This window comes from Etheostoma spectabile, unplaced genomic scaffold (genome assembly GCF_008692095.1).
Source record: "Etheostoma spectabile isolate EspeVRDwgs_2016 unplaced genomic scaffold, UIUC_Espe_1.0 scaffold00569331, whole genome shotgun sequence".
Classification (NCBI taxonomy): domain Eukaryota; kingdom Metazoa; phylum Chordata; class Actinopteri; order Perciformes; family Percidae; genus Etheostoma; species Etheostoma spectabile.
Genome location: NW_022605066.1, coordinates 435,695 through 460,417, shown reverse-complemented (window position 1 = coordinate 460,417; position 24,723 = coordinate 435,695). Strand labels below are relative to the sequence as shown.

Below are 24,723 nucleotides of genomic sequence, written 5' to 3'. Positions count from 1 at the left end.
CACGGGTGTTCTCTCTCTGCGTTTATTCTCGATATTTCTTCAGGTTACGCAACCAGAATACATGTTATAAAGATGATCAATTTGCAGTGGGTTAATGCAGTGCAGTATAATGTATTCATTTGCAATTATTGTAATACATATGCCTTTTATTCTGATTAAGGAAAAAATTGAAACTATACACTGAGTCAACATTATATAGCCCAGGCGACAGCCGATGGGAACAGAGAATCGTACATCCTGTTGTACACTGACTTTGTTTTATTTCTCTCTTTGACTCTATTTACTTTCCAACAGGCGTTAGGGCAGTTTTAGTTTAGATGGGGAACGCTGCATCCTCTCTGCACACTGGCTTCATGCGGCTGCCTTTGTGTGTCTGCATACACTCCAGTAACGCCCCTCAGAGAGAACAAAAACAGTCAGGTTGAAGTGCATCTAATACAACATAAAGCCTCATTTCCAAAAAAATAAAAAGGAAAAAGAGAAAAAGTATACCAACGACAAACATGCCCGTGCTTCTTTTCCCTCCTCAACAGACTTTAAGACGTTATCTTATCCATGTCAGTATCTGTTCGGTGTGCAACAACCAGAGGAGGAAGAAAGAAAGAAAGAAAGAAAGCAACCATCGGTACTCACCGGGGCATTACGCAGCCGCAGCCCGGCGTCCAGAAACAAAGATCCGGGGGAACGATGTGAGAGATACGGGTCCTTTGGAAGCAAAGAAAGTAAAACGCGACCGCATCTATCGTGTGTGTGAGTGTGTGTGAGATTCAGATGACAGAGGGGAAAGAGCCGGCACGGGACGATCCGCCGAGATGAGATAAGCCAGAGGCTGCTCCAGAGCCGCTTAATGTGGGCGACTGGCCGCTCTCTGTCAGAGGACTGATGTGAGGAAGGAAGGAGAGGAGGAATCACCCCGATTCAGATCCATCTACCAGACCTGAGGGGCTTCACACACTCACACTCTGCACCATGGATGATTAAGTACCCCCCCCTCTCTCTCTCCATAGGCTACACAGTATATCCGTCTTGATGAATATCTCTTTCTCTCTTTCTCTCTCTCTCTCTCTCTCTCTCTCTCTCTGTATATATATATATATATGGAAGGGAATACCCCAGTGAATTCAACCCCTTTTGTTTTTTGATTTTACCTTTAAGGAGACTAGACAGGGAAGTCTGAACACATAGAAGAAAACAATTTTCAAACCTCATTATCATCAATATATCAATATATGATATTATATTATAATACCATGTAAACATTGTATCCCAGTTTATTATTTCTTTGAAGGACTACAAATCCGATATTTACATTTGTTACATTTACATTTTACATTTGGTTTGATTTATTAAGTTTAATTGTCACAAGTACTACTAATATATATATATATATATATATATATATATATATATATATATATATATATATATATATATATATGCATACGTACATATGAGCAGTGTACAAATACTTCACTACTGAACTTAAGTACAATTTTGTGTAGTCCTTTACTTCCGGAAACTACTTTTACTCCACTACATTTCCTAAATAAAATGTATACTTTGATTTAGGGCTGCACGATTAAGGCCAAAATGATAATCAGGAGTATTTTAATTAATACTGAGATCACGATTAATCATCACAATTAATTATTGATTTTAACCAAAACAAATTTTACTGGTGCTACAGTCTTCTTAAGTTGAAGTTGTATGTTGTATTGACATACAGCTATCTGAAATAAATAGGGTAGGATATATATATATATATATATTTTTTTTTTTTTATGTTTTTTTCTGAAAAAGCTCCTTCACTTGTTTTCAACAATAACTGATTAAAAGAGCTAGGGAGAGAGAGGGGGAGTGCGATGGACGTACTCACAGAGTGACGGCTGATGGGTCCAGCACGGGTCGAACGGCGGGTCAGCAGAGTTACACACGTTGCGTGTATGAAATGTCTGTATTGTTACTGCGCTGCATTTTTATGAACTATGATATTCTGGCCATGGGTCACATCTCTCGCCCAGGTCCAGCAGGCTCCGTCTCACACTCTATTACTCTACCAACTGAAGTTAGCTGCATTTAATAATTTCTTATGTGTTTGTTGCCATGGGGGCCGCGATAGCAGAGTTACCAGCGTAAACACTGGTACATATACAGGTTTGCCTCAATATACAGCTGTGTTAATAACAATTGAAACTGTGGACAAATGTAAGAAGTCTGGAGCGTGTGAGGGGGGCTGCACAGAGAGTAAGAGGAGAGAGAGTAAGAGGAGAGATCCAAACACAGGCACAGCTTTACAGAACAAATGGGTCATGTAACGAAAAATTAAACCATATCCATATAAACAAGATTGCAGCGGATTCGAGGACATTAGGTGCAAGGGCGCTTGCTAGAGGAAAAATATTTCTCGCACCCTAGAGCCCTGTGAGCTAACAGAGACTAACTAGCACCCTAGAGCCCAGAGAGCTAACAGACACTAACTAGCACCCTAGAGCCCTGTGAGCTAATAGACGCTAACTAGCACCCTGGAGCCCTGTGAGCTAATAGATACTAACTAGCACTCTTGAGCCCTGTGAGCTAACAGATACTAATTAACACCCTAGAGCCCTGTGAGCTAACAGATACTAACTAGCACCCTAAAGCCCTGTGAGCTATCAGATACAAACTAGCACCCTAGAGCCCTGTGAGCTAATAGACACTAACTAGCACTCTAGAGCCCTGTGAGCTAATAGACACTAACTAGCACTCTAAAGCCCTGTGAGCTAATAGACGCTAACTAGCACTCTAGAGCCCTGTGAGCTAATAGACACTAACTAGCAGCCTAGAGCCCTGGGAGCTAACAGATACTAACTAGCACCCTAGAGCCCTGGGAGCTAACAGACACTAACTAGCACCCAAGAGCCCTGTGAGCTAATGGACACTAACCAGCATTAGTCACTGCCGTTGTCTGAAAAACAACACAGATGGGACAAAATGTTGCGTTGACTAGTAAACTAGTAAACCTTGTGACCGACTATCTGTTGAATTTTCCTCCCGTTACTCTGTCCTCTGTGACTGTCTCCATCTAGAAACTAAGCTGAGTGGTGCAGGGAACAACGCTGACTGGCACATGATCAGACAGTGGTTTACGGAGCGGTAGATTGGCTTTGCAAAAAAAAACAGAGCTTTCTATAAAATGACATCGCTCAATCACGCAAATTTGATCGTGGGAAGTCAAAATCGTGATCGTGAATAAAATTTGATTAATTGTACAGCCCCACTTTCATTCCACTGCATTTCCCCTAACCATCTTAATTTCTCGTTACTACAAAACAGTAATAATAATCTAAGATTAATTTTAGTGTATTACTTCATGGTGAAAAATCACACTTTACAGGCAACAAGCCCAGTTGTTGTTCAACAAAACTCCACTCCACACCATTTTACTTTTGTCAATGGTCATTACAAGAGAACTAAAGACAACAATGCAAAATGACTACTCTACTACAATTTGATATATCAATGGTTTGTCATATTCCAGAAAAGAGTATATTTGCAATTCAGTTTATGATTTCTTACTTTTCCAGAAACCACTTCTGACAACCCCATAATACTGTGTCAAACTGATGCACTGCGTAGGTAGTAGGCCCTCGGAAAGGTGGAGAGAGCATGAGTAAATATAAAACATCCTTATAAAAATCTTAAAACAAGATTTTAAAAGAATGCTGGTAGGCGTTTGGGGTGAAGCCATAAAAGAATAAAAGCAGCCTTTCCTCTCCCGTATGTTATTTGTCTTCAGATGAAGGGTCAGTGGTCCCTTTTTGGGAGGTTGTAACCAGAGAGTTGGTGCTGTTGTAGAAATTAAAGTGACACAGCTATGTCTCCCTTCCCAAAGTACAACTGTGGAAGTCCTGTACAACGTTATGATGTAACTAAAGTGAAGCTGCTGGGATTCAAAGATACTTTACATCTTCCAGGTGTGTATTGGCTCCTTCTGCCGGGTGGAATGCAATGAAAAGGAAATTGTCAAAGACTTTTGTTGCGTTTTTTTAGATGTTTTTATTCTGTAACAGGAACGCTAGTCTGAATCAACGGAAGTACATTTCCAGGATAATCGCCTGACGTCCGGCGCATGCTGTGTCTGCAGCGTGAGCCACTTCCCTTACCTTCTGCTCTCTGTGTGTTGCCGTTCTCAAACTCTGTTTGCTTCGGGAAACAACAACAAACTTCAAGCTATCAAGCTACATGCTGAAAATAAGGCATGTTTTGAATAACATTTGGACTGTGCAACAAGGTAGGTCAGCTTGGTTCTTTCGGGGAATGGTTGTAGAGATTTACAAATAATATGTGTACGGCATTTAATCTCTAACAGGGACCGATTGGTGGAGATTTGCTGTGGACAAAATACACACAACGATACACTGGTAAGCCACTGGTAACCATGTATCTGGCTAATGTAAATAGCTGTAGATAGATGTTTCTGTACTGTGTGAAAAGTTATTTTTATTTAATTTTGTATGTGGCGTTTTCTTTTGCGGGGTGCAAATGTTCCAACAAATCGAGTTCCTTCAGGAGACCATTTTGCAGGGCCACAGTTGTTGATTGTGATTGGTTTAAAGAAATGCATTGAACCAGAGCGTTTTTTTCCCCCATATAGATTCTAGAATGTATCTGTGGTGTAGCCAGACCTTACTCCACAGTGTTGTGGCAATGGAAGACTACAGGGACCATTACGCAATGGATACTATTATGCAATAATAATTTTCTTTCCCTTTCAAAATTGCTGTTTTCTTAAAATCACATATTTCATCAACTTATTTACATAAAAATTGAGAGATGGCAGGAAAAAACTGCTCTAATGTACCAGCTGTATGTGAAAGTTTGTGAAAGCATTTTTTTGTAATTTGGGACATCTGTGATTTATATTCCCTGAAACTATTTCCAAGGGCAGGAGTAACACAGGTTATTGTATAAGTACTTCAAATTCAATAGTAGCTGAAGGCAGAGGGAAAGTCATTAGCCACTGGAGGTTAGCCAAAAGCTAGACAAAATCACTGGCATCTTTGAAATAACACTGCTCATAAGAATCACTGAAAAGAACCACAAAGAAGAGAAAAGGAAAAATAGTACAGAAAGAAAAGATGAGGGATCAGCAGTCAGGATAATTGAAGAAAATGATAGATGATAGGGATAACGCCATTGCTGCTGCTCATGTGATTCGTTGTTCTCTGTGCTATATTTCTCTTCCTCTTCTGTATTTCTGCACTCTCTAATAACACTGATAGCATTTGACAAATTGAGACATCGCAGTGTAGGTGGTGGGTAACACACACACACACACACACACACACGTGTATAATAGATGGCATCATCAGAATGGGTTTTATATACAGACACACACACACACACACACACACACACACATATTCCCATACACACACACAGAGAGACAGACAGACACACACAGCTACATACACACACAGAGACACAGACAGACAGACACACACACACACACACACACACACACACAGACATCGTACTAGTTCCCTGTTTGTATTATTGTTTCATAAAAAAGTCATATTGCCTACCATGCGATACAGCTGGTGGTAAGCGGGGTTCTTTGATACTTGTTTGATGTCAAATCTAACAGATATGGAACAGAACAACTCCAGGAAATACATTTAGTATTAGAAATGTTATCCAAGTGATGAAGAAAATGACTGGACATAAGTCCTCTGATCTCTACACAGACACAGAGACATTTCCTGCACTTTGTTGATGTACAGAACCTTCACAGCAGTATTGTGTGTGTGTGTGTGTGTGTGTGTGTGTGTGTGTGTGTGTTTGTGTGTGTCCTCCTCAGATTACTTCCCTCAAACAGATCCATGTGTAAGTAGGAAAGGAAATAAATAAATTAGAGGTCAGGCTGAAAAGTCCATGTGACAACATCTGTCTTGTCTATGTCTGTGTGATGAATTTTTTTCCAGAGATGTGATGGCCCAAAGTGGAAAGTGAGACAGATGAGGACACATCTGTAGTTGTGCAAAAATGACTCATGTGGGAATAGCAAATGCTACACTGGCAAATTAGACTCACGAGCAGCTCTCACCCCAGTGAATTCAACACCTTTTACTTTGTTTTTAGCTCTAAGGTGACAGACAGGGAAGTCTGAACACAGGGAAGAAAATCTGGCTCAAACTTATTATATCATATAATATGATATCAGAATATATCAAAATACCATGTAAACATTATATCCTAGTTTATCATTTATTAAGTATAAACCATTACATTATTTTAGAATATTATTATCAGAAAGCCAGAAGGGGTTAACAAGGTGCATGAGCTTTCTCTTACAAGCTTGGTTTACTACCTTATAATCTTGGATTTGTATTATTTACAGAACACAGCATTACTGAGAAAGAGCACAGTGTTTCTCTCTGCACCACCTGATATCAAGTGTTAACATGTGAGATACTACAGAGTAAGGGAAGAACGACGGGTGGTCTTGGTAGGAGATAGAGATGCAAATTCACCTTGAATGTAAAAAAAAAAAGAAAAGAAAAAGAAACCGGTAACAAAAGATGAATGACAAGAGGGAAAAGGTGAGCTGAGAGACAGATAGAGATAAACAGACGTGAGACAGAAAGAGAGACAGGAGGGAGCTGACAAGGTTATCTAGCCGTGTGTGCGCCAACAGTTCTCTCCAAAAAGGACCGGCCTGTCTAAATGTCAACACAGTCCGGAGCAGCGAGGATATGCACTGAATAAGATACGCAGTTGAAAGATATGAGAGGGACACAGACTGAAACAGGGCAGCGGGGTCATATACGCCCGGGGGGTTCAGGTCGGTAACACACCACCACCCACCCACCCACCCACACAGTCAGCGGATACACACGCAGAGCAATTAATTGAAACAAGTACCAAGTGTCTCTTCAAACTTTAAACATCAACAAAAAAATCATATTTATTCCATTGTTTGAAAACAGAATTCATGCATTTTGTCCTTTAATATAAATATATTATAACTACCTCTGCAGAGAGTAAATATTAGTTGTTTTTTTTTGGTCCCTTCCCCACCACAACTGCTGCTTTAGACCTTTAACTTAGATTTTACACCCCCTGCAGGACTTTCTTTGTTACTGCAATCACACTCACTAAAGTGTTGATGCAGTTGATGCTAATGGATATTTTTTCATTCCAGAGGTTGGGACTGGCAGAAGGGGAGACAATTAGCTTGACACATAGCTGGTTTGAATATATCATTAATAGAAAAGGTCAAGAGAAACTTCACATTTTAATTAAACTAATAAATTAGGATGGTTCAAATCGACAGGTGATTTATCCTTTAATCTGTGCTTTGTGATTATTGATGACTGTAATGAACCTGGACATGAGTTTACATTCCCAACCGACAGCGGCAGATGACCGCCCACCAAGACTCGGGTTCTGTCCCAGGTTTCTGCCTGTTAAAAGGAAGTCTTTCCTCACCACTGTGGCACCAAATGCTTGCTCTCGGGGAGGAATTGTACGGTCTTTGTGAATTATAGAGTGTTGTCTAGACTTACTCTATCTGTAAAATGTTCTGAGATAACTACTGTTAGGATTTGATACCATAAATAAAACTGAATTGAATTCTCAGTTATCTCTATGAACACTGACAAGGCTTATGTAAGATGAACACTCCTATCTTCCGTATGTACGGCACTAAGGGCCTCTTTATCAGCAGAGTCAGGAGGTAAGACATGACGTGGGGCATGTTTAATGTGGTGCTCTGAATGTACACTCCTAGTTTCATAATAACACATAATATGTGAGCAACTGTCAGTATGTCCTATCTTTAAATATTTATTGATATGGTAAATTATAAAATGTTAAAAACACAAATGGTAAAATACAATAATGTATAATAACTGGACTGGACCGAAAATTCTTGTGAAATGTTCACCTTTTTTAATTGAGAAACACATAATAAACACAACCACAGTCTATCTTTGTAGAACTGTAGCTTAATTTAATACAGTTAACTGACCTTAAACCTTTAAATATATATAGATACTGTATTTAGTCAGTCATTCAGTTGGCTATACATATTGCAACTCTAAAGAAGGCATTAAACCGCTGTCCTTTTATTCACAATCAGTAAAGCTTAAAATATAGTTTGAAATCAGGCAGCACAGAAACCTTTGGCTACTCAAACATATGGAAATCGAAACCACATTCAGTAAAAGTTTTTAACAAGTTTGTGCTGATTTCATATGTGGAGGAATGCTCTGGTAAGATGCACTTCAGATTGGGACAAGGTCTGCCACTTGTGTGTACTTTACATGCCATTATCTAAATAAAACTTAAGATTTGTACAATGATTGGCCTGGATGTGTCTGTACACCGCTGAGTGAGGGGTCAGCTAACCTAGACAAGCAAAATGAGGAGGTGGTAGGTGGATGCAGGAAGTGGTTCAGGCATACAGAGGCTGGTAGCCACTCCTCTGGCTGCCACTTCTACAGGTGATCACACACACACTCAGCATCCCAAAGAACTGCAACAGGAGAGAGAAATGTAATCAGACACATGCTCCTAAAATCGTTTTTCTGCAGCTTCGAGCGTTTAGTGATGCAACAAAATATTTTAGTTGCTGTGTTTGAATAGATTATTCAACATATCACACAATTAGTGCTAGGTTAGGCACTCCATCCATTTGGGAGGTACATGGCACGGAGGAGTATATTATATAGCCCGGCATTCCTTCAAAATACACCAGCAATTCATGTGTTTCTCATTGCACAGTCCCACTCTAGAGTGGGATTTACAATCCCACTCTGAGAATAACACAGCTGCTAAACTATATGTAAACGTGTATGTGACCGCCTTCACCTTGATGACGGCGAAGGCCAGAATGACCAGCATGGCGTAACCCAACACATCCTGTAGGAGGCGATCCAGCTTCGCCTCACAACCCTAAAATACATGCACAAGTACAGTGAGAGTAGAATTATAAAAGAGTCAAAAAAGAATCAAACATTTAAGTTATAGCCATTTTGATTAAATGTTTATGAATAATTGGTCAAAGTACAATACCGAGCAGTTTTTGCTCCATTTCTATACAAATTGGAGATTTGAGATAATTTTTTCTTTCATTTGAACAAAGTTGGACATCTTCATTCTTCACTGAGTCGTCTAATTAAGACCAAGAGTCTGTATGTAGTCTAGTATGTACATTGAAAAATGTCTGTCTGAAATGTAGCTCTTAGTTCATCAATCATAAAAACATTAACAATCATACAATGTAAGATAGTTCCAGTTTCAAAGTATTCCCAGAGTCACAGCTGGAGTTAAAAACAGTTAGGAAACAAAACCAAAAAAACAGCTTACAATCCCAATCTTACCACACATACACCCGACATGTTATTTAAAATCCCAAGTGGGCATGTGTGCTTCTGCATGATTTACCTGTATGTTAAGCAGGTCTGGTTGGTCCAGTCTGCCAGTGCACTGTGCGGTGCTGTTTTTACAGCAGGACACAGGCGCTGTGTTGTTGTGGCTTCTCGACCAGGTAGTGTTGGACCAGCTACTGTAATTCATGACACCACAGCATTGCAACTGGAAGGAGACAAAGAGAGACCAGGAGTAGGAGGACTTAATACAGTACTCAAAAGAAAATATATATGACAGTGAACATGAGAAAAGGAAAGGGTGACGCTATATAATCAACTTTGTTGAGAAAGTTAGAGTACACAAGTTATTTTTTGTTGTACGATGTGAGGCAGTCTTGTGTCTTCACACTTTCAATCAACCTGCTTTATCTTCTGCTATTACTGCATTTCCCAGAATGCCTTTAGATAGACTCAGCGGTGTGATTATGGTGATTAAGAGCATGTAGGTGAGAGCATGTAGGTTATTTGTCCGTTTAGTAAATACCTCAAAATTAGGGCTGGCTAGCATGAGCAACATAGCATGGTATTATTTTAGCATATACTGTGATGTTGATATACAGTTAACCACAGAAATAATACAAAATAAATCACCAATAAAATTTAGGCTACAGCTAAATGTGTTGTTGGTGTTGTAAGATGTTTTTTTGCTTAGAAGGTAAGAGAGAAAGAAAGACTGAGGAGTAAATTGAAAGTACAAGAGAAGGAAATGAGAGCAAGCATATGAAAGAGAATGCAAGCAAAGCAGAAGAGGTTGAAGAGAGTGAAAGTACAACTGAGAAAACAAGCTATTTAAATAGAGTAGTAACACCAACCTGAGTCTGCAGATAGTCAACAGCTTTGGTCTCTGCGTTCTGTCCATCATACTTTATGAAGACTTCATTCATAGAGCGCTCCAGGTCTTTGTTTATCTGAACATACAACAAAAAAAAACACATTGTTGGCAGCTGTGTACTTTAGTAATGGGCATACAAATTACTGTCAGCAGCAAACGAGAGAACGTGCATCTGGGACTCACCTTGCCTTGGTAGATGAAGCTAAATACCAGAGCAGCCACTTCAGCTGCAAAGATCCCCACGATGATCAGAAAGAACTGGAGGGGAAGAACATTTGAGATATCGACTGAGTAAAATAGAGTGAAGGGAACAAAACTGGAAAATGATGACTACCATTGTAAGTGAAACAGTAATTGTTGGCAGATTCATTTTCACCTTCAGGCCACAGACACACAAGCACACACTTACAAAGGTAAGGCCGACTTTGGATTCCCGGATTGTGGCGCAGCATCCCACCAGACCAAAAATGAACATCACCACGCTGACGCCGATGATGATAGCTGCCGGGACCAAAGTGTACTTGTCCTGAATGAAACTGTCAAAGTTGTCATAGCTCTTGATCACGTAGGCACCGACGTAGGCCAACGCTGCTCCTGCAGCCTGCAGGAGGAGAACACATCAAATGTTACACATCAAGGTGGTAATTCACAGTTGACAAGTTAGCAATATGGTTATGTTGTGAATAAACACACTTGAACACAGTTTGGATTATTATTAAAAGACATTAGTTTTCCCTTTTTTCGGTGTGTTAGACATAGTTGTTATTCTGGGAATAATCAAACCTCAGCATATTTAGACTGTTTTTCTCACTGTGCAGTAGTTGAAAGCGGCATGCAATTATATGTAAATAACCTTGATCAGCTAAAGCCCAAAGATATTTGTTCTCCCATCATTATCTGCTGTGATCTCATGGGATGAACACAGGCTGTGAGTGTCACCGATGGTCTGTCAGATGTGGATTAGGCATTACGTCACACCGTCATCCCCACTTTTCTAGAAGTCATGCTTCAGCAGTGAGCTCACCGATCATAAGACTACATGTATAGGGGGATTTTTTTGCGCATACACTTCACTAACTACAGAAATTTCAAGAACAGAGACAACCATTAAGAAAACAATGGCACTAAAGTAATGATCTCATAATCAGCTATCTTGACTTCCCTTTGCCCTTTGAAACTCACTGTAGCAGAAACTCCAGTCTGTGATAAAAGAACAATGGAACCGACTACGTAAAGCTACAAATATAACACTTTCGTGCTAACTGCAAATGAGATTACACTTAAATACAACGGTTTGTGTAAATCCTGCTTTTATATGCAGCCAGAACACTATAATAGAATCTTTTTCAGTATCACTTCCCCCGTACTAACTCAAGTCTGTGTATGTCTTTGTTAGAACGTGAGTGTGTTTTGTGTGGCCTAACAATCAATTCATCCTCTACTTCAGCCTCATGACTCACTTCTTTTAATCACACCAGAGTCACGGGATCCCTGTGGGGTAGGTACTCCACATCCAGCCCACCCTTCCCCTCCTCCGCTTACCCCTAATCTTTCCAAAAATTCTGATCTTGTGCCTAACAAGCAGCACAAAGAGGCTTACACAATGTATAGCACCCATGCGCGGTGCCGCCTCTCTGGAATGTGAGAAACCTCTGAGGTGATGTCTCTTGATCAGATGCATTTAGCAGATCACTAGTGTATCTTAGAACAGGTTCCAGGGGGCCGACACAATGTGATTTGCAAATTATGCTTCCAAGCCTTCTCAACACATTGATCTTTTAAACTCATGATTTGCCACTTACATCACCCACTTTTAATTGAAAGAAAACTTTAATTACGCAATCCGATTTTATCGCAGGACCGTTACACAAAATGGAATTATTGTAATTGTTTAAAAAATCTTTTGAAACTTTGGGGTCTTCTTTTTGGTTTGGTACAATGTTTAGCTGCACAATATGATCTTGTAAAGACGTGACAGTGCCAATGGGACAGTCCAAGTTTAAAAGGATAATTTATTATAGATTTTTTTACCACATTTCCATAATAACTAGTATATTGAGTCAAATGTGTCAGTGGATTAAATCACAAGCAGTGCCACTGTGATACAACTAAGGCATTAATTTAACCCTCATGTTGTTTAAAGTGGTTGTTTTATAATTATGAATAATTATACTCAATTCTCAAAAAGTCTCTCTTATGCCCAAGTTATTATTAGCTTGTTTAAAATGTGCGCTTTCCCACAGTATAAACCAGCACTGAGAGCCTTGAGTGGCTTGATGAAATTCAGCAATGATGGTGGAGTTGATGATAAAAAACAAATCTAACTCACGGCTATTTGAGGCCTGATGAATCAGAAGATGGACTCTCACTATTAGATTCTAATACATGGACATGGCTTGTTTAGTTTAGCAGCTTTGACAGACTACCTAACTGAGCCGCAGCTGTTTGAGAAAACAGTCAAATCCAGATGTGTGTGATGCTTTGAGATATGTGTTTTACAAATTAGAGGTGAGCTCTCATTCACTTTTCACTGCTTTAACCCTGCATGTGGCAGCACATGTGGTCCGGATGTGCGGGGGTCCAGCCTAGCTGGTGAGAAAACAAGAAAAGACTGATTTTTAAATATAGAAATGGACGGAGGAAGGCATGTGTCTCTACACAGAGAGAAATAAAAAGCACTAGACTGGAAATAAAAACTGAGAATAAGGAAGTGAAAAGTGGATGTGGATCCTTGAATTAAAGAGGTAAACCATACCCATGTTTCTTCTTGTAAATACCCAGGCACACAGGCCAGTTTTCTCTCTCAGTAATCAAATTACACAGAAGTCCACAAAGGTTTACTGGGTCCTTTCAAAACCTATTACCTCGGTAGGAGACAGAGGAAAGTTGAAAACTGGGGAAAGACATGAAGAAGGTGCTAATATGAGCCAAAAAGATAAAAAGCCAGGCAATGAACACTGGTCAGACTTTGATAATGAGTCAGAGTTCAAGCTGGCAATGTCGCAGCTTAATCAGCTGACCTCAGCTGGACTTAAACTCACATTATTGGGAAATGTTACTCATAGTCTTAAAGGAATCATTTGACTTTTTTTTTTTTTTTTTTTTTAAAGGATGTGGACTATATTAGGATTCAGTAAAATGAGGGAGTACAGGCGATAGGGACTGTGCTGTCCCAAAAATCTGAGGCAGGACCAGGTCAAAACTCTGATTTCTAGGATATACCACTTAAAGCGCACATGACTAACTGGCTACACGTTAATAATAACGAACAACAATGATTGACAGAAAAAGTCAAATCTCTCCCGTTAAATGTCTCCCTCCTAGAAATCCGCCGGTATGAATTCAAAATCTCTGCAGGTGGAGAAATAACGCAGCGTCTTACCCAAAATATCAAGCTGAGGAAGAGGAGGACGGTCTTGGAGGTGAATATCCCGCAGTCCATCTTGTCTGGCGGTGATGAAACGATTGAGGAAGGACTGTGGAGTCGCTGCGGTCCAGCTTTTAGTATCGCAGAGCTGGTCCTCCTGCTGTTTTGGTCACAAGTTTTCGGTCTGTCTGGCTGCAGTGACTGTGGGATCACATGAGAGCAAAGCCCCACCCCTCACAGAAGTGAGGGAGGGGTTATTTGGGTAGCAAATTATACAAGGACTTCAATGAGAAAACTAGACGATAATGTTCCCCTCTTTCGCCCATCAGCTGTTCAGATCTCATACGATTAAACGATACGATATGAGAAACGATCTCATATGATGAACACGATAAAAAAAACCTCACAGTGGACACTTACTGCTACTAGAAAATGGTTATTAACACTTCTTCCACAGGGAGGGTGGGGCCTTCATTATTATTAACCCTTGTGTTGTCTTCCTGTCAAAATTGAAAGTCAACACTTTTGTTGACGCTTTTTATCAATGTTTTTAACTTTTTCTTAAGTTTTTGTCCGTTTTTTTCAAAACTTTTGACGCTTTTTCAAATGTTTGTCACTTTTTTTACACTAAGTAACACTAACTTATTAACTTTAGTTTAATTTTGGAATTTATGGTCAATACAACTTATTTATAGGAAACCATACCTAACGTTTGAAAAGCAGAAAATAGGAATTATTTACAGTAAAATTAAAGGAATGGATGTTGGATGATCACAAACTGGAATATGTTAACTTTCACTCAATACTATTTCGAAACCACTTCCATTTTTTTCAAATGCTATAAAATGGAATAAGACATTCCAAAATTGATGAAAGTAGAGATTAGTACTTGCCAAAGAGCGTTGTGAGGAATCAATCATGTTATTTTGGGTAGTTAAAAAGAACATTGATATAGAAAAACGGGTCAATTTGACCCCAGGACAACAAAAGGGTTAAGTGAATGCCTTAGTTGTATCACAGTGGCACTGCTTTGGGTTTAATCCACTGACACATTTGACTCAAATTACTAGTTATTATGGAAGTGTGAGCAAGCACAATATAAGGCAACAGCTGCTCTTTACCTTATACTTTTACAACCACAACAACGAATAATCTAAAAGGAGTCACTTGGAAGTGAAATATGTATGTAATATTCCTTACTTGTTCATTTAAAGTTCTGGTAGAAACAGAGAAACCCTCAACAGTGTCAGTAACTCTTTGCTCAAGTGTTTTGGTTTAATTATGGGGACAACATGTCAGTCACAAGCAAATCTGATCCAAGCTGTATGAAGAAGGTAAAAAGGTGTTCCCAAATGAGATTATTACAACTTGATCTGATATGTTGGCTTCATTCTCTGTTCTCCACTCCTGACCAGTGTATCTACATCCTTGTCTAGAGAGAAATGACACGTCTATGACGTTCAGTGGGCTGACTCACCACGGACAAGCCATTTGCAAGCATAACTTTTTTTCTTTAAGTTAATGTTACTCACTCTGTTGTGTGTGTGTGTGTGTGTGTGTGTGTGTGTGTGTGTGTGTGTGTATATATGTGTGTGTGTGTGTGTGTGTGTGTGTGTGTGTGTGCGTGTGTGTGCGAAACAGGAGGAGGCGCTATCAGTGCACTACAGAAGGCAGGACTACAGTTGTCAACCCTTTCCCTACCCCCCTCCCTTCTTTTAAGGTCAAGTTTGCTTTTCAATGTAAAATCCTTTAAATGCACAAATAATGAATTAAAATTAATTGGAGTCATTAATGTCATCTACTGATTTGATCAATCAAAAGCAATAATATGTATGCAAACACATCAGAAAAAACAGCATTTATAACAATAATAATAATAATAATCATCACAAAAAAGATTTTTCATCAGTAAGTCAAACTATTGAATTTCATAAAGCATAATTTGTCATTTGGTCAAGATTAGATTACTGATTGTGCACAATATGTTTGAAATCTGACGGAACCTCATATTTCAAATAGTCCCTAACACTAACCCACTACACTTTTTGTATTTTGTGCTGTTCATTTACCAAAAGAACAGACTGAGGAAACGCAGTCAGATGAAATATAGCTACACTATACTGCCATTGCTTCATTAATTCCTTTATACTTGATTGATATATGCAGAGGATATTACTGTTAACAACGCATAACGGAATGATTACGTGCATAACTCCATTACATAGTGGAGAAATTACGTTTTCTTTATGGCCTCATGTCCTAGAAAAATGTTTAAAGTGGTTGTCAAACACAGACTGTCACTGCGATACGATAAAATTGGTCTAAAATACATGCATGCATACTAATACAAATGCATTCATAACTGGTCATTCCATAAAGAGAGGGAAAAGTTCAAAAAGACCCGGGAACTTAATCTTAAATTCGTTTTTCTTGCCCCTCCACTGATAACTCTTATTTTGGCTGAGGCCCATCTCCCCCACAGAGGAGACCTACAGTAGCCCACAGTAATATTTCCACTATATAACATATGATGACATAAAACATCAATTTCTGTTAAACAATTAAACTTTTTTTTCCATCTCCCATTGCCTCTGCTGTCAGGAGTTTCTATCTATGCTGATTACACGATGGTGCAGGCGGGTCTGCAGGCAGCTGTGTTTCTTTGGTCATCTTTAATTGAAATAAATAGGCAAAAATGGATGAAATACAACCAGGTTTTGGAGCCAGTATATCAGGCACATTCCTGTTTAAGCTTATTTAACTATAGAATTCTGTACTGGTTTGTTCAGAGGGTATAACCTTGTTAAAACGTTTAAAATGCACGCCTCAAATTACATTTCACAACTGTCAGCCAGTAATTACACAACAAACTTGAACATGTTATTAAATAAAAATACAGTTACAGACAGTTAAGATTACGCCTATTCATATGATTTGCTTTTTATATGGATGTTCAATATTTTACGCAGGGGTTTTACAGAATAATCCAGCTGGAGAAAACACAAAGTTGATGAAGTTTGATTGACAGCGAAGAGGCGCACTGTGGTGGCGCGGTTCACTCTACACGGTTCTCACCGGGGCTTCATAACGCGTGAAGCTGTCAAGAGGGCAAGCAGAGATAAGGAGCCCTCTCAATCTCTTGATCCTGGCCTCATCGCTGATACGATGTCTTCTGCTGTGAGTGCTTTGCCCTCGGCGGCTCAGGCCAAATCTCCCAAGAAGAGAGCCAAGTCTCAGAGGAAGAAGACGGGTCCTACAGTGTCAGAGCTGATCCTGAAGGCTGCATCCGCGTCCACAGAGCGCGGCGCCGTGTCCCTGGCAGCCCTGAAGAAGGCGTTGAAGGCCGGAGGATACGATGTGGTGAAGAACAAAGCCAGAATCCTCATCGCCATCAGACGCTTGGTGGCCAGCAAATCCCTGCTCCGAACCAAGGGCACCGGGGCCTCTGGTTCCTTCAAGGTGAACAAGAAGCCCCCCACACCTCGGAAGAAAAGGGTGGTGAAGAAGCCAAAGGCGAAAAAGGTGAAGAAGGCCAGAAGCAAGAAAGCAGCTGGAGGTGCCACTCCAGCAGCCAAGAAGTCCCCTAAAAAAAGAAAGATTAAGGCAAAGAGTCCGAAGAAAGCAAAGAGGCCCGCAGCGGCCAAGAAACCCAAAAAGCCAAAGAGTCCCAGCAAGGTCAAAAGCAGGGTCGCCAAGTCTACCAGGACCAGGGCTGCTGCCAAGAAGTGAAAACTCTCTGAATGAACCCTGAATGCGACCTAACGCCTTTCTGGTCACGGTTGACTCGTCTAACGTGTGGACCAAAAGTCTGCCTTCATTCTGAGAACTTGAGCTTGCTCTACTTATTTTACAGTTTTTCTATAATGGAAAACACTGATCCTGCTGTTGTGATGCATCTGTCTCTGACACCATATGCCATGGTTTTGAAAAAGGAATTTAGCGATTGTAAAAATAAATAAATAATAAACCCATTTAATGTAGTGTGACATGTGATTTTATCTCAGTTTTGAAAAACATAAAAATTGATATAGCTTTTCTATTTCATACAAGAACTATCTGGGTGAGAATGTCTGATATAGCCTAGACAATATAAAACGGATATAACGGAATATAAGGGAATTCTTTACTTATTAATATTTTGTTGTTAAGCATCACTGACTTCAGCAATCCCACAGTGCAATGTGGGAAATTACCATACAGCTGCCAGAAAGGACGCAGTATGATGACTCCAAAATCTGCATTTATTGCCCACCATTGAGTGTCCATCATGTAGGGAGCAGTGGCTTAGTGAAAAGGGGGTGATTTAGGACACAGCGTTGATTTGCCTGATTTACAGTGACGCGGAAGAACGCGCGGGACGTTTTTGAAGTGGTGCTTTTGCGCACCGTTACGCACGGGGACCATGGCGTCCAGCACTGTACATCCAAATACATTTGAACACGAAACGTAAATTTGTTGTGTGGTGGACACAGCTATTGTGGTCAAACATTATTTTTTAATTAAAATTCGTTTATACGTTGCACTTAGCTTAGGCTACATGAAAGAGAAACGCTATCTGACTCTGCGGTACAGTGGCATACGACGTTTATCGCCAACAGACAGATGCTGAGAAAGAGTTTGTTGAACCTGGATTCGACACACTGTAGGCTACTAAAATTTGTAACGTTTGAATTGTGTACCGATATCAGCAAAATAGTGGGTGGGACCAGGCTGGTTAAAACACAGCAGCAGTGACACACTGCATTGCTTTAATACGGTCGATGGGTGACACTCGCCAGCAGCTTGCCAAAGGCAGCTAATCATCCCAGTGAGGCCTGACGGGCGTGACGAGCCGTGTTCTCTGTCCTCTTATCTCCAGCAGAAAAACCACGTGCCGGGGTTTCAGTGCGGGTGAAGCGATAATTATGCCCGGCGGACGAGTGTAGTACCACCCTCCAAGGTTATGATGGAAGCTAGGCGACAGAGGAAATAGTGTTTACTTTGAGTGAGTTTTTGGATGAGAATAAGTAGCTCCAGGTGAACACGCAGGTGGTATTTCATCTATAAATGGGTCAAATAAAAAGAAAGTGAGAACAAGCTTGATATGTATTCGTACGATCCTCAATGATACTATGCTGGAGTAATGAAGTCTTGAATCCGAGAAAAATGAGGAATAAAAAACATCTTTGGGAAATTGATCTTAGAGCATTTTTCAAATAAATTAGGAAAATCCAACCTTTTAAGGACACCAATTTTCTTTGTGAGTGAATAATGTATTGTAAATAAATAAATGTTCTTCTAGGGGGCATAAGTACACACCCCAATGGGGAACTTTCTATAAGATCATCTCTCAATGCAAATCAAACCAGCTATTAAGCTAACTTAAGTAAAACCATGCCAATCTCTGTGTATGGTGAAGGTTATGTGATGATATGGGGTTATTTTAATTCCAAAGGCCAAGGGAACTTTATCAGGATGCATAGTATTCTGGATCCATTAAGTAACTGACTTTTAATAATAAAAATATGTCTGCCTCTATGGTAATTTAACATAGCGGTGTGTATACTTATGCCCCTGTATTTTAAGGAACAACATTTATTTATTTACAATACATGATGCATTCACAAAGAAAATTGGTGTCCTTAAAAGGTTGAATTTTCCAAATTCTTTTGAATTAAGGCATTAAGATAAATTTCCAGAAGATGTTTTTTTATTCATCTATTTAATCAACTTTACCATGGGTGTCTAAACTTTCTCGAGCCACTGTAGGTGAATCACACAGTTGAAGAGTTCCTCAGGTGTTTGGGTTCGTGTTGCCACCTACTGGCCGGGTTAGGAATCATGGAGAAGTGACAGCCGGAAAGGTTCACCTCAGGTCAGGCTTCATTATGGTCAGATTCTACTGTAGGTAAAATGTGGCAACCATGGAGCACTTAAAAACAAAAATGATGTTCTCCTTGTGTGCAACCCAAATTTAACTTGTTCCATAAAAACTGGAATATACAGAATCTGTAAAATGGAATTTGATATTTTAATCTAGAAATGTGAGGATAGTTAAAATGACTAATATTAATATAAACTAGTTAGTTTACATTAGTTATTAGCTTGAACTATTACTATCAGTAAGTCTATTAATTACACTAAAAACATACAAATACGCAATACATTGAAAAACGTTAGCACTGAATAAGTCAAAAAATAAAGAAGTAACATGTTTAAAAAAACTATTTTCTTCCATTTGAGTTTTTGTACTGGTATTTTGTATTGATACATCAGTTATTTAGTCACTTGAAAGATAAAAAAAAAAAACAAGAACCAGTTTTTCAACAAGCGTGTAGGCCTACTTGTGACTTCACACAGTGTATGTTTAGAGATACGATGTGGGAGGAGTGCGGCCTGATAAGTGTGAACATTATTGATTTACGTCATGTCACATATTAACCTAAAATACACAATGACCAAAAAGGAAAATTCCCCATGCGTGATATAATACAAAACTTACATTACTTATATTGCTCTAAATGTTGAATTTATTGAAATGTATTCCTGCATGTATTATGTTTACTTTGTAATTTGCCTAACATTAAATCTGAGGCTTGATGTTGGGTGTTGACTCAGAAATTTTCCGGACATTCCCATGACATACATTCATGTGACTGTACACAAACATGCGAAAACACCGCCACTTCCTTTTAGGTATCTACTTTTCACATCTGCTTTCTGTTCCCTTTCTTAAAAGGATGTTTGTGAACAATTGTATCTTTACCTTTTATTCAGAAACAGAAAAACTATGTAAAGCAGAACATTCCTCAACCAAAGCAAAGCAGTCTGGTCGGTTCTGTTAATGTTAAGCTAAAGTTTTGTTTCCCCTTTTCCTCAACCATCCTTTGTGTGCAGAGAGAGAGAGAGAGAGAGAGAGAGAGAGAGATAAACTAACAGAGAAATCACATCTTTAAATCACTTGAATGACTAGATATTATAAATCACAGTCATATAACATAGGTTTGGCTCCTATTGTTGGTTTTAGAATACTTCCTTTAAATATGGTTTTATTATGCTTTTAAGGATGTTTTTTTTTTCCCTTGTCATAATTTAGGAATTTAGTATTCAGGTAAAATTCCATTTTGGCCAGCAGTTGTCTTTTCTGTTAATAAGAAGCCTGTAGTATTTATACTTTGGGATGATAAACAAAAGCAGACTTTCAAATGAAAGTAAAACTTTGTCCTCCCTCCACCAGTTCTTAAACTGGATGTTCCTGTTTATCATATGATAAAGCGCATAAGAGAATGAGGAACTAGGCATGAACCCTATATACACTCGTCTTAGCCCTTTCTGACACAGACACCATGAAGGCAGCAGTGACCCTCCTGGCTCTCTCTCTCCTAAACATCGGCTTCTCAGTCCCTGTTAGCCGCCCCACCAACTGGCTCAGACAATGCCGAGCCTCCACCAACCTCTCTATCACAGCACTGGAGGTGCTGCCGGGCGGAGGCTGGGACAACCTCCGGAACATGGACACGGGTCGAGTCATGAACCTCAGCTACTTCCAGTGCCAGACCACTGAGGACGGGCTCTACCTCATCCCTGATGAGGTGTTTGTCATCCCCCACAAGGAGACGGGTGTGGAGACGAACTCAGAGATAATCAGCTCCTGGCTGGAGCAGAAAAGCTCTACATCTTCCAGCATAAATGCTGACATGTCATTCCTCTCGGTGCTGAATGGCAAATTTTCTACAGAGAACCAGAGGATGAAAACCCATCAAGTCAAAGACTCTTCAACTACAGCCCGAGTACAAGTAAGTTTCTATTTTACATAGTTTGGATGAACAGAAAGCATACTTAGTTGTGGCAGTGGTTGTGAATGCAACACTACTCTTCCATGGATCATTTATACATGTGGTTGATATAAATGTTTATTTTTTTTTTATTTATTTATAGGTCTAGTTAACAAAGACATGCACAATACACAACATGTCTGTAAATGTGTCAGTGTGAGTTCCAGGACAGATGTTACAGATGTCACCTTAAATAGTAAATTTGATTTGAATTGATTTTCGTAGTGCAATTTAGTAATTTACAAATTCATGTGTAGTTTAATGTATAATACAGTTTGCTATATCTTGTACACTTATCTATCTCTGTACACTTATATGTCGTTGCACTTATCTTTGCTGTTTCAAACCGCAATTTCCCCACTGTGGGACAAATAAAGGTTTTCTTATCTTAAATTAAGAAAAGGAATACAAAATCAAAAGGCTGAAAGAAAAATAAACAATAAATAATGATGTTTAATCTTTTTCTTCAAAGGTTCGTAACTTCATCTACACGGTTAGGGCTTATCCAGACTTCACTCTGGATACACGTTTTGCTCAACAAGCCAAAGAGATAGCCGATGCAATTGAAAACAACCAAACCAGGAACGCGGCCTATCTCTCAGAGAAGATGGTGCTGGACTATGGAACCCATGTTATCACTAGTGTGGATGCTGGGCTACTTTGGTGCAGGAAGACTACCTCCGTTCTTCATATGTATCGGACAATTTAGCAGAACGTTCCTCCGTCCAAGCACAGGCAGGCCTAAACTTTTTCGACAAACTCAAGTTTGACATAAGCAGTCAAAGTGCCAAACAGAGCTCATCACTTCAAGCATATCAGTCCAATATTTCTTACTCTCTCATCCAAAGCCATGGGGGCGGAACACCTTTCTATCCTGGCATCACTCTGCAGAAGTGGCAGAAAAGTACCAGGAACAACCTGGTTGCTATTGACAGGTCAGGGTTTCCTCTACACCACTTTATAAACATCAACACTTTCCCCGATCTGCCACACCCTACAGTTGGCAAAGTGGCTGTTGCAGTGAGTCAGGCTGTAGAGCGATACTACAAGGTCAACACGCGACCTGGATGTGTCGACGTCAACTCCAAGAACTTCAACTTCCAAGCCAACATTGATGACGCATCCTGCGAGGGCCCCGCCACCAACCTCAGTTTTGGTGGTGTCTACCAAGAGTGCATTTATGTAAGCCCAGATGCAGGCCCGCTATGTAATATCCTGGCCCAGAAAAACCCTGCAACAGGGGGTTTCTCCTGTCGTTCGCCTTACTCTGCTACCTTACTGAGATCAGAAGTCAGACAGCAGGGCTACAGATCCTACGATTGCCATAACGAACGCTACAGATGTGGGTTCCTTGACCTTTTCCATTGCAATCGTCAAGTGTGTCAGGACAACTACCACGTTCGCTCTGCTCGCATCAACACCTTCTGGTGCTCTGTAAGCGGACAGGCCCCAGACAACTCAGGCTATCTGTTTGGAGGCATATACAGCCCCTCTCTCCTGAACCCCCTCACCAAAGCCAAAAGCTGTCCCCCAAACTACATTCCAGAAACGTTTCTCTCAGACGGCCAAGTGATCTGTGTGAGTAGCGACTATGAAACTGCCAGCAAATACGCGGTACCATTCGGAGGCCTCTTCAGTTGTCAGTCAGACAACCCGCTGGCTGGGAATCAACATCGCTGCCCTCCTAAGTTCAGTCAGCACCTTGCATCAGTGAGTGATGGCTGTGAAATTCTCTACTGTGTCCAGTCGGGACTGTTCACAGGTGGGCAGCTGCTTCCGATCCATCTGCCACCTTTCACTCAACCCCCACTTGTCAGCATGCAATCCACAAACACAGTTATGGTGATGACAGAGGGAGAGAAGAGCTGGGTCAGAGTAGGGCAGACCAAGGCGTGGAAACTGGCAAATCCAGAGGAAATCAGGGAAATGTTACGGAAGATTAACCCAGAATCGCGTCAGATGTCTAGTGGTGAAAAGGCAGGGGTAGCATTTGGGGTGATGGGTATGATGGCGCTGGTGGTCGTAGCGGCAGTACTTCTGTTGAAGAAGAGGAGGAGGCTGTCTGTGTTTATGCCAGCTAGAGGCTATGAGGCAATAAGTGGTGAGGTTGAACGTGATGAAGGAGGAGAAATGGAAGCACAACAAGATGAGGCTTAAAGGCTTGGCACGGACAGAGTCAGATTTTGTTACCAACTTCCTTGTTGATTGTCACCTCAGAAATCCCTGTCATGCATCTTACAGTGGGGGGGACTTTTTTACATGTTTAAGGGCTTCTAGTTTGAATCAGTTATTATACACTTATTATTCTTTTGAATTGTCTATGAAAGCAATTCACACTTAAACAACTGCTATGGAAAACAAGTGTAATTATTTTAACAATAACATTTATTGGTGGTACTTTAAGCCAGTGCTTAGCATTAGTAAACTCTGTATTCTGCGTGTTAACAACTGTAGCATATTATGTCAGATCGAAGAAACAGCAATCTACCTTTGAAATCACCAACTGGCCCAAAGCAGAGGGGCTCTCCAAGGCAACAGCCAATCAATACTGCCCTCATGAGGCCAAGATGCATTATGTCACGTAGTACTGTATATAAACCCATTTAAGAACCTGCATGCTTTGTACCTAGTACCATTCACAAAACATGCTGTTAATAAATCTATTTACAGATAGGTGATTAACTTTTGGTGAATCCTTTTTTCCCCTGAATATATTAATAAAAGAAGCATTAGATTAAGGATTGATTATGTTTCATGCTGAACTTTTTTTATCTCACTACTCAAACTGACAGGATTTATAAATGTCAATGAAACTCTTTTGCACACAATTCTAATAAAATTGATGTAAAACAATTCAATGGATCTATGTCTTCATGTACCATATATATTATGTTTATGATTGGTATGTTTCTTTTCCTACAAGAAACACCCTAATTTCTTTAAAGAAATGCCTTGGCCAGCGGTCACTTAAGCAAAGTAATCAGTTAATCAGTCTCGTAACAGGTCAGCGCTATGAGTTTTGACCTTTTATAATCTTGTAAGCTTAACAAATGAGTTGTATCTTTTAGCTAAACTCAAACACATCATGACAAAAATCATATTTACACTGCATGGTGTTGAGGTTTACTGTTTGTAAATGAGAATTGGTTCTCAAACCGTTTACCTGAATAAATAAAGGTTAAAAAAAAAAAAAAAAAGGTCAGTGCAAAAGTAAAGTGAAATTGCATTCTGTAAGCATGCATAAGTCTGTAAACGTGGCACCAAAGCACACACTAGTTCTCAAAATAAAACGTTAAA

The 24,723-nt window shown here is 39.9% G+C and overlaps 4 protein-coding genes and 1 long non-coding RNA gene across 7 annotated transcripts in view; 3 read left to right on the top strand and 2 right to left on the bottom strand.

The window, feature by feature from the left end:
* The window catches only part of LOC116684781 (mitogen-activated protein kinase 4), a 14,590-nt gene extending 13,716 nt beyond the window's left edge, over positions 1-874 (bottom strand). For both annotated transcript variants that reach the window (XM_032510199.1, XM_032510200.1), the window contains exon 1: positions 634-874. The gene's annotated coding sequence lies outside the window, so the exon portion shown is untranslated. The remainder of the gene's footprint in view (positions 1-633) is intronic.
* On the bottom strand, positions 868-13,873 carry LOC116684785 (tetraspanin-36). Of its 2 annotated transcripts, XM_032510206.1 has the most exons (9): positions 13,628-13,873; positions 10,655-10,846; positions 10,429-10,503; positions 10,226-10,321; positions 9,430-9,579; positions 8,854-8,937; positions 8,363-8,518; positions 8,219-8,329; positions 868-879 (listed from the first exon to the last, which is right to left on the bottom strand). In XM_032510206.1, the coding sequence occupies exons 1-7, from the start codon at positions 13,685-13,687 to the stop codon at positions 8,438-8,440; spliced, it is 738 nt and encodes a 245-aa protein (XP_032366097.1). In that variant the 5' UTR covers positions 13,688-13,873; the 3' UTR covers positions 868-879; positions 8,219-8,329; positions 8,363-8,437. The 2 variants fall into 2 exon arrangements, with proteins under 2 accessions (XP_032366097.1, XP_032366096.1); XM_032510205.1 differs by lacking the exon at positions 868-879 and having other exon boundaries at positions 7,910-8,329.
* Positions 4,640-24,723, top strand: LOC116684787 (uncharacterized). The gene is made up of 3 exons (XR_004330843.1): positions 4,640-4,652; positions 23,601-24,547; positions 24,625-24,723. It is a non-coding gene; the product is annotated as an uncharacterized LOC116684787 (long non-coding RNA).
* LOC116684786 (protamine-like protein) lies at positions 16,709-17,592 on the top strand. The gene has a single exon (XM_032510207.1). It carries the CDS (start codon positions 16,778-16,780, stop codon positions 17,339-17,341), a length of 564 nt encoding a protein of 187 aa, XP_032366098.1. The 5' UTR covers positions 16,709-16,777; the 3' UTR covers positions 17,342-17,592.
* Positions 20,888-24,099, top strand: LOC116684782 (macrophage-expressed gene 1 protein-like). The gene is given in 3 exon segments (XM_032510201.1): positions 20,888-21,387; positions 21,899-22,079; positions 22,082-24,099. Coding segments are annotated over 3 exon segments (2,133 nt in total). The 5' UTR covers positions 20,888-20,937; the 3' UTR covers positions 23,584-24,099.

Coding starts and splice junctions, on each gene's coding strand:
- LOC116684786 (XM_032510207.1), top strand. CDS start 16,778: ATGTCTTCTGCTGTGAGTGCTTTGCCCTCGGCGGCTCAGGCCAAATCT.
- LOC116684785 (XM_032510206.1), bottom strand. CDS start 13,687: ATGGACTGCGGGATATTCACCTCCAAGACCGTCCTCCTCTTCCTCAGC. Junction 10,322..10,428: donor GCTTCATCTACCAAGGCAAG/GTGAGTCCCAGA, acceptor TTGTATGTTCAG/ATAAACAAAGACCTGGAGCG. Junction 8,938..9,429: donor CAGACCTGCTTAACATACAG/GTAAATCATGCA, acceptor CATGTATTTTAG/GGTTGTGAGGCGAAGCTGGA.